This window comes from Geotrypetes seraphini, chromosome 1 (genome assembly GCF_902459505.1).
Source record: "Geotrypetes seraphini chromosome 1, aGeoSer1.1, whole genome shotgun sequence".
In the NCBI taxonomy this organism is placed as follows: domain Eukaryota; kingdom Metazoa; phylum Chordata; class Amphibia; order Gymnophiona; family Dermophiidae; genus Geotrypetes; species Geotrypetes seraphini.
The window spans coordinates 286073373-286100765 of NC_047084.1; the positions used below are offsets into that span (position 1 = coordinate 286073373).

Sequence of the window (27393 nt, forward strand, 5' to 3'; positions counted from 1 at the left end):
ATGACGTGAATTTGCTGGCAGTGGCCATCTTAGATTTTTATCGATCTTAGTTTTTATTTCTGCCTCAAAAATCATTTGGGCTAGACTCCTCAGCCTCTAATCTGTCGAATGTGTGCATTGATTGTGCCGGATTAGAGACCATATATGCGTGCTGTGCTGGGGGAGGGGTGGGAGCTATGGACTTCTTCTTCATGTTCTCCAGGGCTGGAAAGCTGGCCTGGCTCCATGATTTCAGAAAAATATCTCACCTAAAGGCTGTTCTGGAGTTTGGTGCCAAATGCCTGCGTTCCAAGTCTGGGGACTCTCTTTCTGTGGTGCTCACACTGCAGCAGGGCCCTATAGTGGACAAGGTGTGAATTTTCACCGGAATTTTAGGCTCCTCTGGAAAGTGTATTCTTCAGACCTAGCCTGTTGGATGTTGCTGGTGAGTGCGTCGGTTTCTTCTAAACCAGTTGCGCCAGTTGCAGGGCTCCCTTTTCAGGAGCCCTCTTGCCCAGCTATGGCAGCGCTCAATTGCTTTATGCCATACGGATATTATGCTACTTTTATCTCCTGACACTGCTTTTATTTTGGATCTGGCTGATACCCTTGCTGGGACTGGTCAACACAGTCGCCCTGAGGGTTTGGATTTGGGTGAGGACTCCTCAGTCAGCAGACCTTTTAAGCATGGTCCCATCCATTTTATTGATGTGGTTCTGAGAGAGCAAAAAATTGGAATCTCCTATTTCCACGTCCGTGTTCGGTCATGGACCGTTCTTTTTTTATTTTATTTTATTATAATTTTCATGGACTGTTCTAATGTGCTTTCCTCTTTTTTTTTTCCCATCCCATCCACAGCTTCTTAGTCTGCCCAGGCTATTCTTTCTGGCTCTCTCAAGCTGTGTCTAAGCTTTATACACTGGCTCCTGGTTTTCAAAAGTTTTTGAGCAACTTAAGGTAGATTCTACTGTGGCGTAGGATACCCAACTCATGGACCTCCCAGGTGATGGAGGAGTAGTGTTTAAGATCAAAACAAAAGAAAAAACTGCAGATATGATGTACAAATTGTAAAAGTAATCTTTATTAGAAAATATTCAGTGTGGCATTCAGAAAAAAAAAAAAATAAAAACAAATGAAAATGTAAGAAATGGTCCTCTCCCATTGGATATCGGAATGGAAGAATCTTTGGACAAATTTAAGATCAAACTAAAAACTTTCTTATTTAGGGATGCATTTCTAACATGAGAATGGGAGTTTCACCTAACCTATACATTCTACGCCCAGTAATGAATACCAACTGCTTTTAAGAAGCATCATCCCCCTCCTTTGTTTTCTCCTTGCCTTCTTACCACCCTTTTTTATTTATTTTATTTTATCTCTGTGTATTTTATTCTTGCCTAACCCTTGGCTGGTGTTGCTGATCGCTGCCCAAATCTCTCACTATGAACAAGTCTTGCTGGACTTCAGGAGGAGATGGTAGTAATTTTTGTCCCTCTTGCAATAGAGTAGACAACCCCGGTGGTGTGAATAACACGAAGAAACACCTAGTGAAGCTTGGTTTGAAATTAGGCAGCTAAAATTTAATGCTAAGAAATGCAAAGTCATGCATTTGGGCTGTAAAAACCCGACAGAACGGTACAGTTTTAGGAGAACTTATGTGCACGACAGAAGAGCAGGACTTGGGTGTGATTGTATGTGATGATCTTAAGGTCAAATAGGTTGAAAAGGTAACGGCAAAAGCTAGAAGGATGTTAGGGTGGCCAGTAGGAAAAAGGAGGTATTAATGCCCCTGTATAAGATTTTGGTGAGACTTCATTTAGAATATTATGTACAACTAGTCTTTAAGCCCGTTACATTAACGGGTGCTAGAATAGATGTCTGTCTGTCTGTGTTTCTTTATCTCTCTCTCCTTGGCCGCTGTCTGTATCCTTCTGTCTCCCCCTCCCCCCCCCCCCCCCCCGAGCAAAGCTGTCTGCCCCCAGCACCCACCTCCCCCCCAAATGTCTCTCCATGGCCCTCTTCTGTCTTCCCCCCCCAAGCAAAGCTGTCTGTCCCCAGCACCCCTCCCCCCAAAGCAGCCCCCTTTCCCTATCTCTCCCTGGCCCCTTCTGTCTCTCCTCCAGCACACCCCTCCCCCTAACCCTCTCCCTGCCTCTCCATGGCCCCTAAAACCAACTTGAAACGTAGAAGTAATGTAACTTCTTGGGAACACTGAGTCCCCAGGGCCTTAAAAATAGCTGCTAATTATACTATCTTTAATTAAACATCACCGTATCTCGTTTCAGGCTTTAATACACACAGTGCTATATCGTTTCGTCGGACAGTAGCGCTTGATGTTTTCAATTGTACCAGCTTTCTTCTGAGTTTCCCCTGTCTTAATGTGTAATTGGACTTTCAGACGGTTGTGTCGGTTATTGTCGGTTACCTGGTTACGGATGGATCGCAAAAAAAGGAGGAGGGGTTGGGCATTTGGATAATATCTGTCAGGGGAGTTTTGTTTTTGTGAGCAGCGGGCATAGTGTTTCGGGTGGGGAAGAGTCCCAGCTCCTTTTTTGGTTTGGGCCCGTGTAGGAGGAGCTGAAAACAGGGCTGGGGGCTCGGTAGGTGGTGGAAGAAGGCTGGGGAGCCGCTCGATGGATCGCAAAAAAAGGAGGAGGGGGTGGGCACTCAAAGAAGGGAGCCGTTTTCAAAGGCGCCCCCGCAGCTCCTCTCATGCGCTGCAGTTGCGTCGGAAGATGAGAGAGAGGAGCCGCGGCGGTGGCTTTGTGGGTCTGTAGTCAGACTCTCTGTAAAGCGCTGCAAGGGAGCCGTTTTCAAAGGCGCCCCCGCGGCTCCTCTCATGAGCTGCAGTTGCGTCGGAAGATGAGAGAGAGGAGCCGCGGCGGTGGCTTTGTGGGTCCGTAGTCAGAGAGAAGTAAGGCTGGGGACTCGCGCATGCGCACTCCTGCAGCCACAGACCTACAGCGCACGGAACACGCAAATAGGAGTGCGCATGCGCGGCTAGCTTTTTATTATATAGGATTCCAGAGACCACATCTTCAGATATAAAAGGGATAGTCGTTCCAGAGTAAGGCTACTAAAATGATGCGTGGTCTTCGTAATAAGGCGTATGGGGACAGACTTAAAGATCTCAATATGTATACTTTAGAGAAAAGGCAGGAGAGGGGAGATATGATAGAGACATTTAAATAATATGCAAAAGCAATGTTATTAGCCAAGTGGTGGAGATACTCACTGAAGCACATTTAGTAATAGTGGAGAAAAAGCCTCAACTTCATTAAACTGCTTTCATTTCAGATGGCAACCCAGTGGGTTTCTAGCCAATCAACTTATATATCTTGGACAAAAAACTCCACAGAGACAAAAATGTAATTTTCAAAATGGGTACCCAACCACCACTGTGCACAGGGAAAATAACAACAAAAAGAACAAGAAAGCAATGCTGAACTTAACTTCGCATGATGAAATCTTCACAGATCGTTGTGCTCTATCAACATCGCTGTTAAGACGCCAGAATTCACTCTACAATGCTGTAATCCACAGAAGCAGTTCTTCTTTCCAACAAGGCTCTTGTTTTGCCAACGAGTGGCTGTGTCAGGGAAAATTTCCAAACACTCTCGTTCTCACTAGTTCTGTGCACTAATAGCTCCACACTAGTGTCTGGATTTTGGCCCAGCTGATTATGATGTCACTTCCACTCAGATCATTTGCACCAAATTCCAAAAATAAAGATTCAAAATTAATAAAATGCGCACCATTCAACTCTCTGATTAAATTCTTTTTGGCTAAATTATATCTAGGAAAAAGATAAAGTGTTGTTCACTCTGGTAGAGGTTTGTTTTAACATCTGCCCTTCATTGTGTCAGGGGCACATGATCCAGTATGAAACAGCGAAACTCATCCAGGGAATGTTGGTATTCAACACAATGAGGAGTGAGCACAGCTACCTGTCTCTTGTGAACAATGTTAGAACAATGCTCAAATAGCCGAGTTTTTAAGCTTCGTGCAGTGTGACCTATATAACATAAGGCACATGGACACACGGAATATACTACTATTGTTTCACAGGTAGCAAAACATTTCATTGTCCAGACTTGACTTCCTGGAATGCAGATCTGATCTCCTTCAGACATTAAGACCCAGGCTATCACAGCTAAATAGTCCCACCCTCCTCTCCTCGGTATTAGACCACATATCTGATGGACATAGCAAATCTTTTAAGGTTTTTGTTCCTGGAAAAGGCTACTTTACATTCCAAAATCTGGCAATTTGCTTTAGTCTGTAACATTGGCCATAGACTCTTGATCTTTCTTCCCAAACGCTGTGCAATTGTAGAAGATCGCAATATACAGGCGATTGAGTTTGCATCTTTTTAGGTTTATATTGCAGCAACTGATCCCGAGAGCTATCGTGTTTTTCGTTCCATAAGATGCACTTTTTTCCACCCAAAAGTGGGTAGAAATCTCAGTGCGTCTTATGAAGCTAAGGTGCAAAATTTGAATCCCCCACACAGCTGCACCCCCACATGCATCAGCTTTTTAAATACCGCCCGCCGCTCCCCGCGTGTAATTGCAACCCCCACAGCCACACCACCTTTCAGCCGCACCACCTTTTTAAACACCGCCTCGCCGGCCCCCACCCGTACAATTCCAAAACACCCCCTTGCACCGCAGCACCTTTTTATAACAAACCCCCCGCTGTCGCTGCCATCGTCGCCGTACCTTTATCAAGCTTGGTGGTCCAGCGTATATCCCTCCCTCAATAGCTCTGTATTATTTCTCAGCAGCAGGCACATGAGTCAGGAGCACAGCGGTCAAGCCCAAGCTTTACACGCTCCTGCTTGGGCCCACGCCATTTTCTTGCGGGAATGTGGAAAGCTTGGGCCTGGCAGTTCTCGCGGGAATGTGGAAAGCTCGCTCCTGACCTCCACACTCCTGACTTGTGCGGCTGTTGCCTGGAAATAGTACGAAGCCATCAAGGTAGGGAGGGAAGAATTAAAAAAGGTATGGTTAAAAAAAAAAAAAAAATAGGTACAAGGGGGTATGATTAAAAAGGTACAAGGGGGGTATGATTAAATGTATGGGGGATGATTAAAAAAGGTACTGGGGATATGTGGAGGGATGATTTAAGGTACTGGGGGGGTACGTGGGGAGTATGGGGCCTGCCCGCCTGTCACTAGGCCTGCCCGCCCTGTGCCAGCCTACCACGACCACCAGAGGGGGGACAGGGTACAGAGCCTGGCAGGGAGGGGGGACAGGGTGCAGAGACTGGCAAGGAGTGTGGAGTTGGATGCAGATCCTGGCAGGGAAATTTGATTCAGAATGTTTTTTTTCTTGTTTCTTCCTCTAAATCTAGGGTGCGTCTTATAATCAGGTGCGTCTTAATGGAGCAAAAAATATGGTAAACCTAGCACGCTTAAATGTTTTGGTAATTACAGTCTTAAGATAACCCCTTTCTTCATACTTTGTTGTCAGTTGTTTAGCTTGAGTTCCATATTCCTCTAGGGAATGACACACTCGCCTATATCAGAAGAACTGGGATACTGGCAGATTATTTTTTAGAGTACTTGGATACATACTTGTATAATGCTTAGCGTATTTCTCTCTGATGCTTTAGTAAAAGTAGTTATCAAAAATACACCATCCACCTGTGAAATTTTTACATCCAAGAATGTTATTTCTGACCGACTACTTTGCATGTCAAACTTAATTGTCATATGACAAGTATTCAGATATTCCACAAACTTGGTCAGATGCTCCAAAGTAGAGTCCCAGAACAAAAAAATGTCGTCAATAAATCTCTTCCATATTCTACTGTGACCAAAAAACTGTGAAGAATATATCCAATTGGTTTCAAATTTAGACATAAATAAATTTGCAATAGGGGGGGGCAAAGGATTGCCTCCATTGTGACCCCCATTGTGTTGACTAACAAACATGGCCATATTTTTTTCATTTTTGTGTCATACTTATATGGCTGTTATCCACTCTAATGAACTAGTATCTACCATACATTTTTTCATGATGAACACACTGAAGAAAATTAATTTAGTCCCTCTGCTATGACTGTGTCTTCCCTGAGGTCCCCTTTTACCTCTTAGTTATCTAGTGCAGTGTTTCTCAACCTGTGGTACACGCGGGCCGCCTGTTGGGTTACGTGGGCTGGCAGCCACCGTGGATCGCTCCCATCCTGCCATCCCCCCCGGCTGAAGCTGCTGCCACTGCAGATTCCTCCTTGCCACCTGACATGCTCCATCCCCTCTCTGCTGCTGCTGCCACACAACACACTCCATCCATCCCCCACAACTCCGGGCATGGATGGGCCAGGCTCATGCAGTAACTGCACGCGGCTGGCCCACAAGCCTTCCACTGACGTCAATTTTGACAATCGCTGCTTGACTGGCCTGGAACCTTCTTTCTGACGTCAGAATTGGCATCGGGGAAAGGCTTGTGGGCTGGCTGCGTGTAGTTGCTGCATGCACCTGGCCCTTCACTGCCTCGAATTGTGGCAGGGGATGGACAGATGGATTGTGTCGGGTGGTGGCGGCGGGGGGAGGGGGCAGGCAGGCTTCAGTGCGGGTTGGCTTCAGGAGAGGGAAGAAGGGGGTGTATGGGCGGTGGAAATTAATTTTGGGTTAAAGGTTGGAAGGCAGTGAGGGGGAGGGGGCACGAACTCGACACAGAAGGAAGGGAAATGGCATGAACATGGGACACAGAAGGGAAGGAGGAAGGGGGCACTACCTTGGGATAGGAGGGAATAGAAAGGGAGAATTGTTGGGTATCAGTGTGTGAGTGAGAGGGAAAGGAAGAAAGAGGGAAATTGGGCATAGAGAGAAAGAGGCGCGAGGTAGAGATGCATGGGGAGAGAAGGATGAGAGGAGAAATGTTGGATATGGTGGTGGAGAGGGAACAGAAGGACAGATTGAAGTGGATGCAAGGGGGAGGAATGTTGGACATAGTGATGGAGGGAGAGATGTGGCATGGTGTTAGAGCGGGGTGATAGAAGGAGAAATGGGCATTGGGCTTGTGGGCAGTGGTGAAAAATGCTGCACATGATCTGGGGGATGAGAGAGGGAGAAATATTGACTGTGGCAGTAGAGGGGGTGGAGGAGATGCCTGGATCTCTCAAGACTGATGGACAGTAAGAGAGAGAGAGGGAGACTTGTTGCCAATAGGGGTGGAGGAGATAGGAAGAAAAGTTGGACTCGAGGAGGGAGATGTTGGTTGGGGAATGGAATGAGGTCTAGAGGAGAGGAAGCATGCAGGAGGCAGAAAGAAAGAAATGGAAATATTGGATACACAGTCAGAAGGAAGTGCAACCAGAGACTCATGAAATCACTAGACAAAAGGTAGGAAAATGATTTTATTTTCAATTTAGTGATCAAAATGTGTCAGTTTTGAGAATTTATATCTGTTGTCTATATTTTGCACTATATTTGTCTATTTTTCTATAGTTGTTACTGAGGTGACATTGCATATTTTAAAGTCAACTGCCTTGACCTCTTTGTAAAATCCCCGAATATAAATGATAATTAACATTTTCTCTATGTACAGTGTGCTTTGTGTTTTTTGTAGTTACTATTATGTATTAACAAGATTATATTGTGTGTATATGAAAAATGGATGGAAGAAATTGCATTACAATTAGTTCAATTATTATGGGGGTGGAGTTTGGGTGGGTCAGGGGCGGAGCTTGGGCGGGGGTACTCGGTTGGTATTTGGTAGGTTTAGGGGGTACTTGACTTGAAAAGGTTTAGAAACGCTGATCTTATCCAACTTGGTTCTTTTACTGGTTACTTGCTTCTGATATAACTAAACAAGTTTTTATAAAGTGTTTTTTTTTTGCCTCCAGTGCAATCTTATTTTTAAAATCTCTTTTGTCTATGTTATCAGCACTTTGCATGTACCTTGCTGTTCCTTATGGTGTTTCCTATTATTTTCAGTTTCATAAGCTGAACATTTACAGAATGCTGCTCCAGAATTTGAAGTTAACAATCCCTTTATTAACATAAGAACATAAGAATTGCTGCTGCTAGGTCAGACCAGTGGTCCATCGTGCCCAGCAGTTCGCTCATGCGGCGGCCCTCTGGTTAAAGACTAGTGCCTTGAGACTAGCCCTACCTGCGTACGTTCCGACTCAGCAGGAACTTGTCTTTCTTTGTCTTGAATCTCTGGAGGGTGTTTTCCCCTATGCCAGACTCCAGAAGAGTGTTCCAGTTTTCTACCACTTTCTGGGTGAAGAAGAACTTCCTTACTTTCGTACGGAATCTATCCCCTTTCAATTTTAGAGAGTGCCCTCTCGTTCTCCCTACTTTGGAGAGAGTAAACAACCTGTTATTTTCCACCAAGTCTATTCCCTTCAGTACCTTGAATGTTTCAATTATGTCCCCTCTCAATCTCCTCTGTTCGAGGGAGAAGAGGCTGAGTTTCTTTAATCTTTTGTTGTACGGCAAATCCTCCAGCCCCTTAACCATCTTAGTCGCTCTTCTCTGGACCCTTTCGAGTAGTACCGTGTCCTTCTTCATGTACGGCGACCAGTGCTGGACGCAGTACTCCAGGTGAGGGCATACTATGGCCCGGTACAGCGGCATAATAACCTTCTCCGATATGTTCGTGATATCATTCCTAGCATTCTGTTTGCCTTTTTCGCTGCCGCTGCACATTACGCAGATGGCTTCATCGACTTGTTGATCAGAACTCCCAAGTCTCTCTCCTGGGAGGTCTCTCCAATACCGCCCCGGACATCCTGTATTCGTGCATGAGATTTTTGTTACCGACATGCATCACTTTACACTTATCCACGTTGAACCTCATCTGCCATGTTGATTCCCATTCCTCGAGCCTGATTATGTCACGTTGCAGATCTTCGCAATCCCCCTGTGTCTTCACTACTCTGAACAACTTCATATCGTCCGCAAATTTAATCATCTCACTCGTCGTACCTAAGTCCAGATCGTTTATAAAGATGTTGAAGAGCACAGGTCCAAGTATTGAGCCCTGCGGCATGATCTTACAGTCTGAGTATTGTCCATTTACCCCCACTCTCTTGTTTCCTATTCTCCATGTGAGTATTTCAACCTTGATTCCATGGCTCGCAATTTTCCAAAGTAGTCGTTCATGCGGAACCTTGTCAAACGTCTTCTGAAAATCCAGATATACAATGTCAACTGGGTTGCCCTTGCCTATCTGCTTGTTTACTCCCTCGAAGAAGTGCAGCAAGTTCGTCAAACAAGATCTGCCTTTGCTGAAACCATGCTGGCTGGTCCGTCAAGGTGGTCAATGATGCGGTCCTTTATCAGCGCCTCCACCATATTTCCCGGTACCAGTTCTTTGTGCTGGGTGCTCATTGAGAGCAGGCAGCTTCCAATGCACTCTATAGTGTGCTAGATCAATGTGGCTGTTGAAACTGCCTACATTGTTTGTGGAAAGGTGGTTGCTTTGGGTTTCTGGGCCCATTCCACTAGTGCCTATATAGTTTTCTAGGCATAGGCCAGAGTGTTCTTGCCTGCAAGGTGGCAACTTAGTTCTGCTTTCTTTTCTGAAGTACAAGATCAATGTTCTGGCCAGCAGCAAAATGGCCTTTGGAAGGGCATTGATTTAGGGATCTTTGTCATCTTCCCGATGACATACTGCTTTTATATATCCTTTTCATGTGGACTAGTTTAGCAGTATGAAAATGAAAGTGGCGTTTTTCATAAGAGTTAATTTTCTTTCCTTGAATTCTGCTAGATAGTCCAGTTCCCATCTAGGAAGACTGCTACAGATGAGATTTTGTTTCTCTGGAATATTGTGTGGGGACAGCTTGGTTGTACTCCACTGTTTTGCCCCCTATATTACAGATTACACAATTATAATTGGATACGCTAATACTCAATGTTGCAGGGATTAATGGGGTGCAAGCATAGTGGGTAACAAGGTGAACCTATTTCTGCTTTGGTATTGGCACACTGGAGTTTTTCCTGCTCGTACCAGCTCATGTACTGGTGATGTCACTGGAAGGAATTCAGTATCTTTCTCTACCCATCTGTGTAGACTTATCTAGCAGGGTTCCAGTAAAAAAAAAAAAAAAAATGAACAGGTTTGAATAATTTCACCTTTTATGATTCTTCTATTAAGTGTTTTGTTTTTTGTAGGTCCCAGCTGCTCTATTCCTATACCCGCTAATCAGTCATTTTGGATACGTGAGGAGTATGCCAACTCAGAGCTTGCTAGAGCATCTCACAAAGCAGTGGTCAATGGAGATATTATGTGGGTTGTTGGAGGCTATGTGTTTAATTGGTCCAACTACCAGATGGTCTTGGCGTGAGTATAATTAATTTTTGTGATATCAAAAAATGGTTCTTTGGTTAACACATTAGTTTTTGTCTTTAGAGTCTGTCTTAATATTTAAATGCTGTGAATGTATTTCTTAAATGTTAAGATAGCTACAGTGCAGAAAGACTCGGAGAGTATAAATCTGGATCCATATTGATGCTCTAGGCTTTCTATATAGCATTTTCAGTGCAAAAAGAACATGAGACTTGACTGGTGGGTTATTCAACTCTACCTGTAAGTTTTTGCAGAAGTATTCATCTATAGCTTTTCAGCTCCGCCTCCTCGTATCAGTGGGCAGTCCCCATCTCAGTTTTTCCTTCTGCAAGTGATTTGAGAAGGTTGTCTTGTCTTCTACTCTGCAATAGATTTATTATTTTTGTGTTTTAGTGTGAGGCTTAATGGTGCCCCAGAAGGACCCAGGATTTCTGAGATAGCTCTGCCTGGGAGAAGATACAATCTCTAGTTCAGAGGGCTGTAACTTGGGGGGAGGGAACTTACCTAGCTGGCGTGCACTAACACTTCAGATAGCTCAGGTGCTTGAGCGCAGATTTATCAGGTGCTTGAGCGCAGGGTGAGTGGCCCTGTGTTGGTCCAGAGGGCTGCAGCAGATGCAAGCAGTTGCTTCTTCCGTTGATTGGCCAGCCCTATCAAATGTGAAATTTTGTGTAATGAAACGGGTCGCTGTCCAATTTGCATGTGTTTCTCCTCAATTGCATGCACGGATTTAAAGCGGATTGCAGGAGAGGTAAGTGAATCAGGCTGGAGGGAAATTTGCTCGTTAAGGGTTGTAAACAGATCGATTTGCTTAGTGAATCTAGCCCATTCATTCCTATCAGAACACAGATAACCCCTATGCAAATACGGAACCAAAAACTAAAAGTACTAATATATACCAGTGCCATGGTAAACTGGCTTTTTCCTTGCAGTGTTTCTTTTGTTATCATTTGTTTGGTAAGGCATCACTTTTACTCAAGACACATTTGTTTCACTTTCGGTTTGGGGCATTAATTTATCTCTCTGATCATTCTCATCTGTTCGACTAATCACACTTGATATAATGCACATCCTTTTATGCAATTAGATATCTATTTGGGCTGCCCTCCATGATATTTAAATTTTTGGCATCTGTGTACCTGATTGGTTCCAATCAATGTGAGCATAGAACTTTCATTTGTGTGTTCCCTTTTTTCTTTCATAAACATAAAAAACTTGCTTCTATACCGCATAACCGTGAGGATCCATGCGGTTTACAAAAGAATAAGACAATCAAGAGGAACATATTAATTGCCAAGAAATCTAGAAAACATATGTTTTTAGATGTTTCCTAAACTGTTGATATGTGCTAGCAAACAAAATCAGGGAATTCAAGTCTTTGTCCCAAGAGGCTGCTTGGTAAGCTAAAAGACATTGGTGATATTTCTTAAATTTACATCCCTTGATGGACAGAAAAGAAAAAAAATGTATCTAACCGTCTTGAAAGTTTTACATTAACAAAAGTAAAGGAATCCATGAGCTATCCAGGTATGAGACCAGCTAACACTTTAAAGCTGAACTTAACATCACATATGCCTCCACCGACAGCTAATGTAATTCACAAAAAAAGGCATGATATGATCAGACTTTTTCAACCCAAAGATCAGTCGAATTGACACATTCTGAATGATGCGCAATCTATAAAGATTTTTTTTGAGTACCAGCCAAATATATGATGTTACAGTAATCTAGTTGGCTCAAAATCAGAGATTATACCAATAGTCTTAATGAGGAGATATCAAAATATGCTCCTATAATACACAGTTTCCATAGAAAGGGCTAGATTACTAACCCCCGATTCCATCTCCGATCCGTTCCCGATTGCATGTAGGCCGACGAATTCACAAAAGGCCTGCATGCAAATGGGGCCGATCGTTGACACGCCCCCCACTCAAGACATGGATTGCTAGAGAGCGATCTTGGAGAATGCGCAGACCCTGACAATAGTGACAGGAGAAGCAGTCTCCTGTCACTGCTGTCAGGGCTTCTGCCTGTTTTATAAGTTGTTGTTTTTTTTTTTTAATCGGGCAGATAGTTTGCGTGTATTACACACACAAAATAACTGCTCAGTTAAAAAAAATAAAAAAGCCTCCTCCCTCCCCAAACCCCTTAAAGATGCTCCCCCTGCGCCGATGCCCCACAAAAGGCAGGAGGGATGCCAACTGCCTCCTGCCATCTCAAACGCCTCCTGGCCAGGCCTGGCCCGGCCCACCTACCTCCCTGTAGCTAAGCTAGGCCAGCTGGCCTGGCCCAGCCCACCCCCCTCCCCATACCTTGAAAATCATTGGGAGCAGGAGGGGTGCCTGGTCCCTCCTGCTCCTTAGGCCTCCAGTGATCTGATCTTCGAGAGCAGGAGGAAGCGCAAATCCTCCTGCTGCTCTGCCAGGTCGCTACACAATACCAGCCTTAGGCCACACCCCAGTGCATCAATTGATGCAAAGGGAGGGGCCTAAGGCGCTGATTGGCTGAGGCGCCTCAAGCTCCTCCCTTGGATAGTGCCTGGGGCGTCTCAGCCAATCAGGGATTTTCTTAGGGAGACCTAAGGAGCTGGAGGGACTGGGCACCCCTCCTGCTCCCAACGATTTTCAAGGTACGGGAAGGTGGGTGGGTGGGTCCGGCTGGCCAGGCCCGACCAGGGGTGGGCCGGTCCCGGGGGTGGGTGGGTGGGCTGTGCTAGTGGCAGAAGGGAGGCCTACGGAGCAGGAGGGACTGAGCACCCCTCCTGCTCCCAACTTTTATGTGTGGGGGGGTGTCGGACCAGGCTGGTGGGTGGGCAATTTTTGACTCTCCTGCTCTCCGCTGCCCTTCCCCGCAGGCAGCCCCGCGGGGAAGAGCGGCAGACAGCAGGAGAGTCGGAGGAGCCAGATAGTCAGGGCAGGCAGAGAGCAGGAGAGTCGGGGGAGGCAGAGAGAGCAGGGGTGCCAGAGCGAGAAGAGCAGTTTTTTACACAAGCAACAGATGCAGGGCATGACCAAAGGGGTGTGCCCTAAAGGGCATGCAAGGCCCTTTGGGAGCCCCTTGGAGCTGTGAGGAGCTATCAGATTTATGGTGAGGTAAAAACTTTTTGTATACCTTTTCTTCTTGTATGGTGGTATGGGGAAAAGGAAAGTTAAATCAAAAAGCTTGACTCCTGCTCCATTTGGCCCCATGGATCGACATCTCAGGCCACCCAATGTGACTCCGGTAACAGTTAGAGATGCTGACTCATTATCAGGAGTGCCTATAAGTCCCTTGGAAATAACTTCTCCTTCCCCTCCAATAGTTCCTAGTGTAGTGAGTCCCGAACAGGGTCTCACTGTTTCTCCAGGGGAATCCCTAGATCTTCAGACAACTTTAGGCATTTCCTTAAAAATTATTAAAGAAGATATTTCATTACAAGAAGTTAGTTCTGCTGAACAAGGAGCCCAGGAGACGCCACAGGATATTTCCTTAAGAGATTTATGGTTGATTAATTCTAGAGTAGTAAATCAGAATGCAAAATTTTTGCAAGAGGTTGTTCAGAAATTTGAAAATGTGAACTCAAATTTAAAAGTATTGGATTAAAGACTGTTGACGTCTGAAATGCAAGTTTTAACTTTGCAGAAGGTTTCATCTACTGCGGTTAAAGGTTCTCATATATTCTATTCCAAACTTGAATTAATGGAAAATGTATCTCGTTCTAAGAATTTGCGCTTTGTTAATTTCCCAATGATTCATTTATTATCTCCAGAGATATATATATATTTTTTTTAAATTAAATTTTATTTAAAATTTCTTTATTCAGTTTTGCATATCACAACGAGTGTATAAGAAAAAGTCATATGATCTTATAAATACATACTTGATTTTCCTTCATGTAACAGAGATATTATTTCAGAAACTAGTCTTTAAGCCCGTTACATTAACGGGTGCTAGAATACATGTCTGTCTGTCTTTCTTTCTGTCTCTCTCTCTCTCCTTGGCTCCCTTTTTCTGTCTGTCTTTCTGTCCCTCTCCCTGCCCCTGTGTCTTTTTTTCTTCCTTTCTGTCTGTCTCCCTCCCTCCTGCTGTCTGTCTGTCATTCTTTCCCTCCATTTCCCTGTGCAGTAGTATTTCCACCCCACTTCCCTGCAACAGCATTTCCCTCCCCCCCCCCCGACTTCCCTGTGCAGCAGCAGCGGTATTTGTCTTCCCCTCCAGGTCCCTGTGCAGCAGTTGCAGCATTTCCCCCCACCCCTTCCCTTCTCTTAACGCGATCTTGCCTGCTCCGTTCGGCCCCTCCCCCGTGTTCTGGCCTGCTGCGATCTGGCTGCTCCGTTCAGCTCCTCGCGGCTGGAGTCCTCTTCTTTGTAGGCCCCCCCCTTCCCTTGGCCTTGAGCTTCGGTCTGGTCTGGCTGCTCGCCTTGCCGTATTTTTTTTTTTTAGTTGAAAGACGCAGCGGTGGCTCCTCTCATGATCCCCACCTGCGTCGGAAGTCCATGAGAGGAGCCACTGCTGCGTCTTTCAACTGAAAAATGCAATACAGCACGGAGCAGGCCAGACCGAAAAACAGATCCGTAAGCCGCGCATGCGCACTTCCTATGGGTCGCTACTGCTCAAGGAAAACCGGCGCACGCATAGGAAGTGTGCATGCGCGGCTTACCGTTTTATTATATTAAATATTTCAAGGAGATACTGGAATGACCAAACACAGATTTTTTTAGCCTATTTCTAATCTTTACTACATATTTGAATGGGAGAAAGGAAGAGGATGGGGGGATTTCTGATTTTTTTATAAAATATATTGTGATTGGATAGAATGTGATAGGGGCGGGAGGGTGAGGGTATAATGTGATTACTTTATGTGCATTTTGATAGAAAATCAAGTGATGTTTATAAGTTCAAATGTTAATTTGTGTTACACTTGTAAGTTGTAAAATGAATAAAGATTTACACATAAAGAAAAGATTTCTGTAAAACAAGGGGTGCACCAGTTAGCCCCAATTGATTTTTATTTAACTGGATTTCTTGAGGATTCACAAGATGTGGTGCTAACAAGATCCACCCTTTTGATGACTTGTTCTACTGAATTGGATAAGGTTTTGATTACGAAAACATACATTTTAAGAACAAGAATACAAAATTTTATGGAAATGTAGTATTAATATTTCCAGATGTGGCTAAAGCTACTCAACTTAGAAGAAAAGCATTTCTTCTGAAATTTCGAGTATTAGCTATAGAAGTCATTTTTATTTGAAGTTTTCCTAGTAAGTGTATCTTAAAATTTCAAGAAAGGGAATTTATTTTTTGGGATCCCATACAATTAGAGCAATTTCTGAATTTACAAGAGCAACAAAAGAAATAATGCTGACTTAGTTTAGGAGTTGACTGATATATCACCATAATTAGTGAATCTATATTAGTTTTCTGTTCTTGTGGATAACTATACTAAATAGATTCTAATTCCCTGTGAAAATAAGTGAGTATGTAATTAAGGTATATCCTCTCATAATGTGGACTAGATGGATGTATTCTTTTTCATGATGATATTGCTTATTTTGAAGTATTATAAGTTTGATACAATCCATTCCTTACTTTTCATTGTGAATTGTATTGAAAATTTATTTTTTTTTAAAAAGAAGTATTGAAGACTTTCACATTCATTATGTTTCACTTTCTTGTCTATCCCTTGCTTTTTACTTTCTGTGTCCTATTAAAGATGGCAATTGGTTAACTAGCGACCAGTACACTAGTTACACTTTGGATTGCTATTACTTTTAAGGTCTTCATTTATTCTCTCTTATGTTCAGTTCATTTTGATTAGTGTATCAATATTGTTTCTAATATGTGTAATTTACATATCTTGGTGTTGATATTTCTCTTTAAGGACATCATTCACTTTTTTACATTGTTAGATTCTTATTTTGTTTTAATTTATTGTGGGACTTTGGTTCTATTTGATGGTTATTTTATATATACAATGGTACCTTAGTTTATGAGCATAATTCGTTCCGGAAGCATGCTCGTAAGCCAAAGCACTCGTATATCAAAGGAAAGTTCCCCATAGGCCATAATGTAAACTCAGATGATTTGTTCCACAACCAAGGTTTGCTATTATGGCCCAGGGGCAGGTACCTGCCTGTGGGTGCCGCAGCCCTTTCAGCGGGGTTGCTTCCTTCCCTCGGGGTCCCCGTGCGGCTGCCCTTCATGCCTCTGCCGTCTGCCAACGCCTCCCAGCTCCCTATCCAAGCCAGCCACCATCCTGTGTAAGCATGCACATAACCTCTCAGCTCCCAAGCCAAGCCGGCTGCCGCCCTGATAACGTGCGCACCACGTGCAAGCATGCACAACGTCCCGTGCTCATCGACATGCGTGCTTGCACGTGGCACGCGCGTTATTGGAGCGGTGGCGTATTTTAGGCAGATACTTATTTTGTACCTGGGGCAATGAAGTGTTAAATGATTTGCCCAGAGTTACAAGGAACTGCAGTGGGAATTGAATTCACAGCCGCAGTGTACTGAGGCAGCTGCTCTAACTACTAGGCCACTCCTCCACTCCTATTAGTCAGAACTCCTGTCCCTCCTTACAGGAAAGAAAATTATCAAGGCAAGAACCTAAGCTTCTCTTCTAGCCAGATTTTATTTGTATTGATTTGACTGGCATTTTCTGTTGTTCTTTCCAGTTTTGTAAGTCTTCAGTAAAGAATGATGCAGGGAAGCTTTTGGTTAGTAGAATTTTTATATAAATCAGTATGGTTTTCTGAGCACAAGACACAGAAGTAATTGGTGCACAAAACAGAGGGGTAAAAAAAAATCCTATTCCATCTTTTTGCAGGTATAGTCTGAGTTTGAATAAATGGCTACCTTTGAATAAGACTGTGAATAATTTACTAGAACGATATGGACACTCTCTAGCCTTACATCAGGTAATAAAACACTTTTACTACCAGTAAGAAAACAGGCTTTTTACCATTATTATCTTTTTTTTTTAATCGTTGCTATTGTTGCTATCATTGTCATCTTCTTATTTGCAATTTAGAAAACTATTGAAATCATCTTTGTTTTCTAAATTTATTGATAATTGAAAATCTGATAACTTAAACTAAAAACTCATAATATTTTAACTAAAAATTGTTTTCTGAAAATTATGTAAGTCACTGTTGTTTTACAGTCTCTTCGTCTCTTTGTACACCACAATGAACTGAAAGATATTTGCAGTCTAGAAATGCAAATGGAAAAAAAATGGAAGCATTGTACTTTCACTAGTTCCATTGGTAGTATTGTTGTGGTTAATCGGTAAGTTGTTGATTTGGTAGAAATGCTGCTCTGGAGTTTGAACCACTTGCTTCTACTTTGTTTTTCAGTCGTGGGGATTTGTCAACCCAGCTTCACCTGTTAACACTACATTTCACCACTTAGGCAACAGAAATATATTAACAGTATATGATAGCATATAGATGTCATCTGGCTAATGTAGTGTACCCAGTTGTTTGTAGACATACTAGAAGTAAATGTTCCAGCTGATAGCCATAGGACTGTGTTTCTCAACTCAATTCTGGAGCACCCCCTTGCCAGTCAGGTTTTCAGGATATCCACATTGAATTTGCATAAACATAATTTGCATACACTGCCTCCATTATATACAAATTTCTTTCATGCATATTCATTGTGGATATCTTGAAAACCAGACTGGCAAGGGGATACTCTAGGATCGAGTTGAGAAACACTGCCATAGGACATTTATTTATTTTTATTTATTTATTTAGATTTTTATCCCGTCTTCCCAGTAGCTCAGAACGGTTTACAAGTAAACATTCACAATGGAGTGAATTGGACATACAAGATTATACAGTAGATTTAAATACTTGGACATACGAGACTGTGCAGCAGTGTAAATATAGGGACTATACAGCAAATTAAGAGCAGTAGTTTAGTTTAGATACAAGTTATTTGAGTATAGGCTGAGAGTGGACTATACAGAAATTTAGGCAGAAGATTAGAATGGAGAAATAAGGGTAGAGGTGGGGTTTAAGGGGTTGGGTGTAGACTTGAGGGTGACCTTTAGTTGAAGAGGAAGGTCTTTACCATTTTCCGGAATGTCATTAGTGAGTTCTGTAGTCTGAGTTAAGGGGGGAGTTGGTTCCAGAGTTGGGGAATGAAGTGGCTGTAGGAGCGTTTGCGGGCAGTTTCTGAGAGGAGGGACCTGCAAGATCTCTTTCATTTTCCAAGTTAGTTTATGTAGTCCTCTTCATTGTATATTAATTTGTCTAAGACAAAGAGTTCAATGATCCTTTCTTGTTTGCATTAAGCTCTTTCCTTTCCATCTGTAGTCACAAAGTTTTCTAATAATCTAAATTGCTACCAATACCAACATAGCTGTTCATGATCATTTAACCTCTAGCTCTCCTGATATTTTGCCAGACAAATCCAACTATATTAGAAACTTAGAAACATGAAGGCAGTTAAAGGCCAAATGGCCCATCTAGTCTGCCCATCCACAGTAACCATTATCTCTTTCTCTCTCTGACAGATCCTATGTGCCTATCTAAGGCACTTTTGAATTCAGACACAGTCTCTGTCTCTACCACCTCTTCCAGGAGACTGTTCCATGCATCTACCACCCTTTCTGTAAAAAAGTATTTCCTTAGATTACTCTGAAGCATATGAACTCTTAACTTCATCCTATGCCCTCTCATTGCAGAGTTTCCTTTCAAATGAAAGAGACTCAACTCATGTGCATTTATTGGAGCCTGCATTTCCAGTAGTACTCTTTGTTTAAGGATGACAAATTATCCAATAGCTGGGACAACATTTGCGGGGTGCCGCAGGGCTCTCCTCTATCTCCGAAGAAGGACACGGTACTACTCGAAAGGGTCCAGAGAAGAGCGAATAAGATGGTTAAGGGGTTGGAGGAGCTGTTGTACAGCGAAAGATTAGAGAAACTGGGCCTCTTCTCCCTCGAACAGAGGAGATTGAGAGGGGACATGATCGAAACATTCAAGGTACTGAAGGGGATAGACTTAGTAGATAAGAACAGGTTGTTCACACTCTCCAAGGTAGGGAGAACGAGAGGGCACTCTCTATTGTCTGTCTTTCTGTCCTCCTGTCTGTGTATCATTCTTTCTCTCTTTCTCCTTGGCTGCTGGCTGTCTGTATGTCTTTTTTTCTTTCTCTCTCTCTCCTTGGCCGCTGTCTGTCTCTGTATTTTTTTTTTTCTCTCTCTCTCTCCCCTTGGCTGCTGGCTGTCTGTTTTTCTGGCTGTCTGTCTTTCTGGCATCCTGTCTGTCTGTCATTCTTTCTTTTTATCTGTCTCCCTGACCCCTTGTCTGTTTATCTTTCCTTCTGTCTGTCTTTCTCCCTTTCTGTCTGTCTCTCTGGCCCTCTGTCTGTCTGCCATTCTTTCTTTCTCTCTGTCTCCTTGGCCGCTGTCTATCTGTCTGGTTTTTTTCTTTCTCTCTCTGTCCTTGGCTGCTGGCTGTCTGTCTTTCTGGCCCACTGTCTGACTGTCATTCTTTCTTTATTTCTCTCTCTCTTTCCTTGGCCGCTGTGTGGATGGCTGTCTTTCTGCCTGTCTTTCTGCCTGGCCCTCTGTTTATCTTTTTGGCTGTCTCTCTGCCTGGCCCCCTGTCTCTCTCCCTGGCCCCCAGTTTTTGTTTATCTGTCTCTCTGCCTGGCCCCCTGTTTTTCTGTCTTTCTGCCTGATCCCTGCCTTTCTTTCTGTGTCTCTCTCTTTCCTTGGCCACTGTATGGATGGCTGTCTTTCTTTCTGTCTGTCTTTCTGTCTGGCCCCCCTATTTATCTTTCTGGCTGTCTCTCTCCCTGGTCCCCATTTTTTGTTTGTCTGTCTCTGTCTTTCTGCCTGGCTCCCTGTTTTTCTTTCTCTCTGCCTGGCCCCCTGTTTTTCTTTCTGTCTGTCTCTTCTGGCCCCCTTCTCTCTGTCGGCCTCCCAGCACACCCCTCCCTCCAAAGTAGCCCCCTTTCCCTCTCCCCCTCCACTTCCCTGAGCCGTATTTATTTATTTTTACTTTGTAACAGCGGCTGCACACCCCGGAACCGACACGCTCCACTTACAGGAGAGAAAATGCCGGCGCTGCCGCTTGAAACCGCCACCGCCACTCTCCTGCCGGTCCACAAACCGCCAAATGCTCCTGAAGACGACCGCATTGATAAAACTCCACAGTCGCGCGCCTTCAGCCACCACGCGCGCCTCCAGCCCCTGCAAGCGCCGTGAGGTGTCAATTAGAATACTACCACAGAAGCACACCTCACGGCGCCAGGACTCACGATTTTTCAAGAGCGCATGCGCGCTCTAGCGTTTTATTATTATTGATTTAGGGGCTTACAAAAAAATACTCAAAAAACTGAGATTGATTCAGAACACTGTGGTTCGCCTCATTTTTGGACTAAAAAAATGGGAGCACATTACCCCTTTTTATCAAAAACTTCACTGATTGCCAGTAGAGTCCAGAGTTCTGTTCAAGTTTTCCTGTATTTGTTACAAAGCAGTTTTTTGGGATGCTACCAGATTATCTTGCTTCTCAGTTTTCTTTGAACTATTCTAATATTCTATTTAATTACCCTTCACTAAAATCATGTCAATATAAGAAGTTTTTTGACAGAATTTTATCATTCCAGGCCGCTAAATTGAATGCTTGGCTTGGAAAACCTATATTAGAGGCTACTTCTTATTCTGATTTTAGAAAATCACTAAAGACACGCCTGTTTGACATGTTTACATCTTAGTTGTGGTACTGTTTAACTTCTCCTTGCTTTTTAACTGATGCATTTTTTGACCGTTTTATTGTACTCTATACATATTGATTGTATGTGTTTTTTACTTTGTTGTGAACCGCTTTGAACTTTTGGTATAGTGGTATACAAAAAAATAAATTATTATTATTATTTATACTCTTTCCATGTTGTCCTACAAATCAATTCAAATACTTATGAGTTAGAAATAATGCTGGAGTTCTGCTACATAAGACCCTGTGTAGCAGCCTCCGTTTCAGTATTCTCTCTATCTATTAAGTGGAAGGTGCAGCTATGGATTGATACTGGTTTCCGGCCTGGCCCACAGGTTTAATTGAGTTTTGGAGTGAGTGAGTAGATGGACCTCTATTGTGACCTCCTCTTAAGTTCAGCAAAATGATTTCATTTCATTCTCTCATTTTCTACTTGGCTTAATGTTCTGTGGTGTCTGGTTTTCTCTGTCCAGTTTAGTTTCTGCTCTGTTCTAGGATTTATCCTCAGAAACAGAAATTTCAGTTCTGTTTCTGGGAATTTTCCTCATATTGTCTAGGTCAGCATTTTGTTCTATGCTTAGTCCAACTGTAATCACTGTAAAATCTCTGCTTATTATTAGTCTTGGTGGTAATTAGATAACATTGGAGATTGGTTTCACAGGTAACTGTCCACAGATCTCTGGCTGTTGGGCCCTTCCACCCTGTACCTCATTCCACCTACCCCATGGCAATTCTCTACACTTCTCCTTCAGTTGACTCAAATGATAGAAAATCATTGCTGATCGAGGCTACTAGGTTCAGACCTTATTCCTCCCAGCATTCTCCAGGGCAACTCCCAGGTTCACCCTGATCTTCCAAGACTTCTGCTCCAGGTGTTAGACACCAAAACATTTTGCTTCTACTGCCCGTTTCTACTCCTATGGTTCTGTTACACTGTCTTATTTTGATACTAACTTTCCCCAATCATTTTCCCCATCCCAAACCGCTGCATTCCACAAGATCACACTGCCCATCTTCTGAATTTATCACCTCACCTTCTTATCTGTCTTCTTCCTTCTTAGTTCAGCAACTTTGACATTTTCTTTTTAATTCTTTTTTTCAAGTTTGTTATATAAAAATACATAACAAAGTTTAGGTACATCAAAAATATCAGGAAATTTAACATTAGCATAAAATATTATTACTGACCTAGTCCACATCATTGGGGCTGTCTAGTACTATATCATCAAAAAAGTAACTAAGAAATTTTATTAGACCGTCACAGACAAAAAAGTATAGGCCTAATTTTAAATGTCACTTATCAACCACTGTAATAGTTTCTGAAACTTTCTCAAGCAAAGGTTTATCTGCAAGGGAAGATCGTGCCTAACGAATTTATTGCACTTCTTCGAAGGGATCAACAAACGGATGGACAAAGGAGACCCCATAGACATCATATATCTAGATTTCCAAAAAGCCTTTGACAAGGTGCCCCATGAACGTCTACTCCGGAAACTGAAGAACCATGGGGTGGAAGGAGACGTACATAGATGGATCAGAAACTGGTTGGAGGGTAGAAAACAAAGGGTAGGAGTGAAGGGTCACTACTCCGACTGGAGGAGGGTCACGAGTGGTGTCCCGCAGGGCTCGGTGCTCGGGCCGCTGCTATTTAATATCTTCATAAATGATCTAGAAACAGGAACGAAGTGCGAGATAATAAAATTTGCGGACGACACCAAACTATTTAATGGAGCTCGGACTACAGAGGACTGCGAAAAGTTGCAAAGGGACTTGAACAAATTAGAAGAATGGGCGGCGAAATGGCAGATGAAGTTCAACACTGAAAAATGTAAAGTATTACATGTGGGGAGCAGAAACTCGAGGTACAACTATACAATGGGAGGGATGTTATTGAATAAGAGTACCCAGGAAAGGGACTTGGGGGTAATGGTGGACATGACAATGAAGCCGTCGGTACAGTGTGCAGCGGCTGCTAAGAGAGCGAATAGAATGCTTGGTATAATCAAAAAGGGTATTACAGCCAGAACGAAAGAAGTTATCCTGCCGTTGTATCGGGCGATGGTGCGCCCGCATTTGGAGTACTGCGTCCAATATTGGTCGCCGTATCTTAAGAAGGATATGGCATTAGTCGAGAGGGTTCAAAGGAGAGCAACACGTCTGATAATAGGTATGGAAAACCTGTCATATTCTGAGAGATTGGAGAAGCTGGGTCTCTTTTCCCTGGAGAAGAGGAGACTTAGAGGGGATATGATAGAGACTTATAAGATCATGAAGGGCATAGAGAGAGTAGAGAGGGACAGATTCTTCGAACTTTCGAAAAATAAGAGAACAAGAGGGCATTCGGAAAAGTTGAAAGGGGACAGATTCAAAACAAATGCTAGGAAGTTCTTCTTTACCCAACGTGTGGTGGACACCTGGAATGCGCTTCCAGAGGACGTTATAAGGCAGAGTACGGTACTGGGGTTCAAGAAAGGATTGGACAAATTTCTACTGGAAATGGGGATAGAGGGGTATAGATAGAAGATTACTGCACAGGTCCTGGACCTGTTGGGCCGCCGCGTGAGCGGACTGCTGGGCACGATGGACCTCGGGTCTGACCCAGCAGAGGCATTTCTTATGTTCTTATGTTCTTATGTTCTTATGTTTTAGAAAATTATCTGAGATGGATCTACAAATATGTATTTATCACTTCCATAAGATATCAATCATTTACAGGGAAATTTAAGGAAGAAACCCGCTCCTATCTCCAAAACCAAAGGCTTAAGGCAGCTGTAGGAACTGTTTCATCCGAAATTGTGTCTGTCTGGCAACTTTGGGAAATACTCTCAGTTGCTGACCGCAGAACAAAGCCTGTTTTTTGTGTTTTTTTTTCAAAATACAGTTTAAGAATAGTTTGTTTTCTAGTTCTGTCTTAAATATTACCAACAACGTAACACATTTAGTTATTATATCTTTTGAAGACTCCAAAAATTGAGAGATATTAAGACTGTATGGAGAAACTAATTGATCAATCTCTCCTTCAGCTACAACAGTCTTGGAGCTCCTGGGGATGTAGTAAACATTATCAGGTGAAAACACCGAAGAGACTCCAGGAATTTCTGGTGTTGAAGCCTAAGCATGGCCCTAAGCATGAAATATGTGTTGAAATTTCCTTGTCAATTTGTGATACTATTTGAGTCCAAATTTTATTCCTCCTTTGACCCCAAGTCAGCTATTGGAATTTTTTGTCTGCTAAAGAGAAATTAAGTCATTGTATAACCACTGTGCTGGCTATTAGGTATGTAGTGGAAGATGTGGTAACTTGTATAATTTTTTTTTCTCCTTAATATTTCTTTTCGATCTTGCATCATATTTCCTTTTATTGTGGATTAAATGATGAGTTTATTATTTCAATTGTAATGATTAATTCCTTTTGTAATATTCCTTTTTCTATCACAGAACTTATGTGGTATAGTTATTGAAAAATGCATAAATACATGTTTAAACCATTTACCCTCCCCTCCGGGCATTGGTAGAGGTTTCTACCAATTCCCGGAGTGCTAAATGCCCTGACGCTGAATGAGTCTTATGCTTTTTTTTTTTTCCTGGAGATATGTAAGCTAGTGGCATGTTCCTCGCTACACACCTTTTCCAAGCATTATCGTTTGGATATTGCAGTGAAGGCAGATGCTTTCGGGCATTTATTCTCTTCATATTTCTCTGTTTCTTGCTCTTTTTGAGGACTGATTTGCTACATCCCAGTCATTCCTAGATTCATCTGCTGCTGAGGAAGGAAAATTTATATCTTACCTTATGATAGTTTTCCTTCCTTTGGTCACAGCAGATGAATCTAGGATCTCACCCTATTTCTTTTTCTGTCTGGTTTTCTCAATTGATTTCTCTGTTTAGGGTTGTTGGTTCAGATTTACTTGTGCTAGTTCCTTGAAGATGTTCTGGCTTGAACTGTGAAGAAGGAGAAAGGTGATAATACGGAAGCCATTTTGCTTTGTTATGGAAAACATTGACTTACTAGGGTGTACTCCATCCAATATAGCAGAGTTCAGAGTGCTTTCTTTAGCTCCACTTGCTGGTAGATGGTCAAAGCCCTGTCGCTTCAGGATTTATCTGTTGTGACTGAAGAAAAGTTTTCAGGTAATTCATATTTTTTCCTTATTTTGCACTAATCACTATAACTTTAGTTAAATGCAAATGCTTGTATAAAATTTAGGATTTTTATATAAAAATGTTTTGTTTTTTTAGTTTTAATCTTGCCGTTTTGGGGCTTCCAGGTTAGTCAGAATTGGCCTTCATTGAACTATAAGACTATGAGGCTTTATTCTTTTTTTCAATCTTCTTCCCTTCTCATAGCTTAGGTATCACAGTGATATCCCTTATCTGGGGGACATGCACCAAGCGCACAGTAATTGTAGATTTTTCATGAGGTACTGCTTATTAACGCTGTACCAGGATGGGATTCCTTGTCCCATGTGGAAATATGAATAAAGCACACTCTTCCACTAAATATAACTCACACTGTTACACTGATATATATATATGGAAGTGTGCGCTTTATTCATATTTCCACATGGGACAAGGAATTTCCACATGGGACAAGGAATCCCATCCTGGTACAGCGTTAATAATATACTATGCGAGAGGGAGAATTAGAAGTCCTTGAGCATGCGCAGATGCATGCTCAAGGCAGGCAGGCAGAAGCTGGAAGATCTTCTAGGCACACGATCTGTGCCTGCGCTAGACGGGAGGGGGGGTAAGTTTAAGTTGTTCGGGGGGGGGTGCCGGTTGGAGTGAGGGGGCCTTTGCGAACGGGAGGCGGGAGCGATGCCGGTTATCGGGGGGAGGAGGGGTGCTCGCAAATCGAGTCAACACTCGGTTTGCGAGTCAAAAGTTTGCTGAGTGTTTTGCTTGTCTTGCAGTTTAACAGTGTGAGTTATATTTAGTGTAAGAGTGTTTCCCATAACAAATCTACAATTACTAAGGATTTTTCTTTCATTTCCCCTTTTTTGATATAGATATATAGATATATGGATATATATATATATATATAAAAAGGGGAAATGAAGGAAAAATCCTCAGCATTCTGAGTGAGCCCTACATCTGTTCTTTACTGGGTTTAAATCAGCACCTGCAGTAAACTCTACTCAAGTCAGCCATCATTGACATAAAAAATCTTCCCCCCTTTTTTCATGCTGATAGTAACATAGTAGATGACGGCAGATAAAGACCCAAATGGTCCATCCAGTCTGCCCAACCTGATTCAATTTAAATTTTTTCTTCTTAGCTATTTCTGGGCAAGAATTCGAAAGCTTTACCCTGTACTGTGCTTGGGTTCCAGCTGCCGAAATCTCTGTTAAGACTTACTCCAGCCCATCTACACCCTCCCAGCCATTGAAGCACTCCCCAGCCCATCCTCCACCAAACAGCCATATACAGACACAGACCGTGCAAGTCTGCCCAGTACTGGCCTTAGTTCAATATTTAATATTATTTTCTGATTGTAAATCCTCTGTGTTCATCCCAAGCTTCTTTGAACTCAGTCACAGTTTTACTCTCCACCACCTCTCTCGGGAGCGCATTCCAGGCATCCACTACCCTTTCCGTAAAGTAGAATTTCCTAACATTGCCCTTGAATGTACCACCCCTCAATCTCAAATTATGTCCTCTGGTTTTACCATTTTCCTTTCTCGGGAAAAGATTTTGTTCTACGTTAATACCCTTCAAGTATTTGAACGTCTGAATCATATCTCCCCTGTCTCTCCTTTCCTCTAGGGTATACATATTCAGGGCTTCCAGTCTCTCCTCATACGTCTTCTGGCGCAAGCCTCCTATCATTTTTGTCTCCCTCCTCTGGACCGCCTCAAGTCTTCTTACGTCTTTCGCCAGATACGGTCTCCAAAACTGAACACAATACTCCAAGTGGGGCCTCACCAATGACCTGTACAGGGGCATCAACACCTTCTTCCTTCTACTGACTACGCCTCTCTTTATACAGCCCAACATCCTTCTGGCAGCAGCCACTGCCTTGTCACACTGTTTTTTCGCCTTTAGATCTTCGGACACTATCACCCCAAGGTCCCTCTCCCCGTCCGTGCATATCAGCTTCTCTCCTCCCAGCATATACGGTTCCTTCCTATTATTAATCCCCAAATGCATTACTCTGCATTTCTTTGCATTGAATTTCAGTTGCCAGGCATTAGACCATTCCTCTAACTTTTGCAGATCCTTTTTCATATTTTCCACTCCCTCTTTGGTGTCTACTCTGTTACAAATCTAGGTATCATCTGCAAAAAGGCACACTTTTCCTTCTAACCCTTCAGCAATGTCACTCACAAACATATTGAACAGGATTGGCCCCAGCATCGATCCCTGAGGAACTCCACTACTCACCTATCC

General features: G+C 43.0%; 1 protein-coding gene across 1 annotated transcript in view; it reads left to right on the forward strand.

Moving 5' to 3' along the window:
* The window catches only part of ATRN (attractin), a 333522-nt gene that overhangs the window by 67125 nt on the left and 239004 nt on the right, over positions 1 to 27393 (forward strand). Inside the window, exons 6-7 of the mRNA XM_033953188.1 lie at positions 10112 to 10280; positions 17097 to 17187. Of these exons, the coding sequence (XP_033809079.1) occupies positions 10112 to 10280; positions 17097 to 17187 (260 nt within the window). The remainder of the gene's footprint in view (positions 1 to 10111; positions 10281 to 17096; positions 17188 to 27393) is intronic.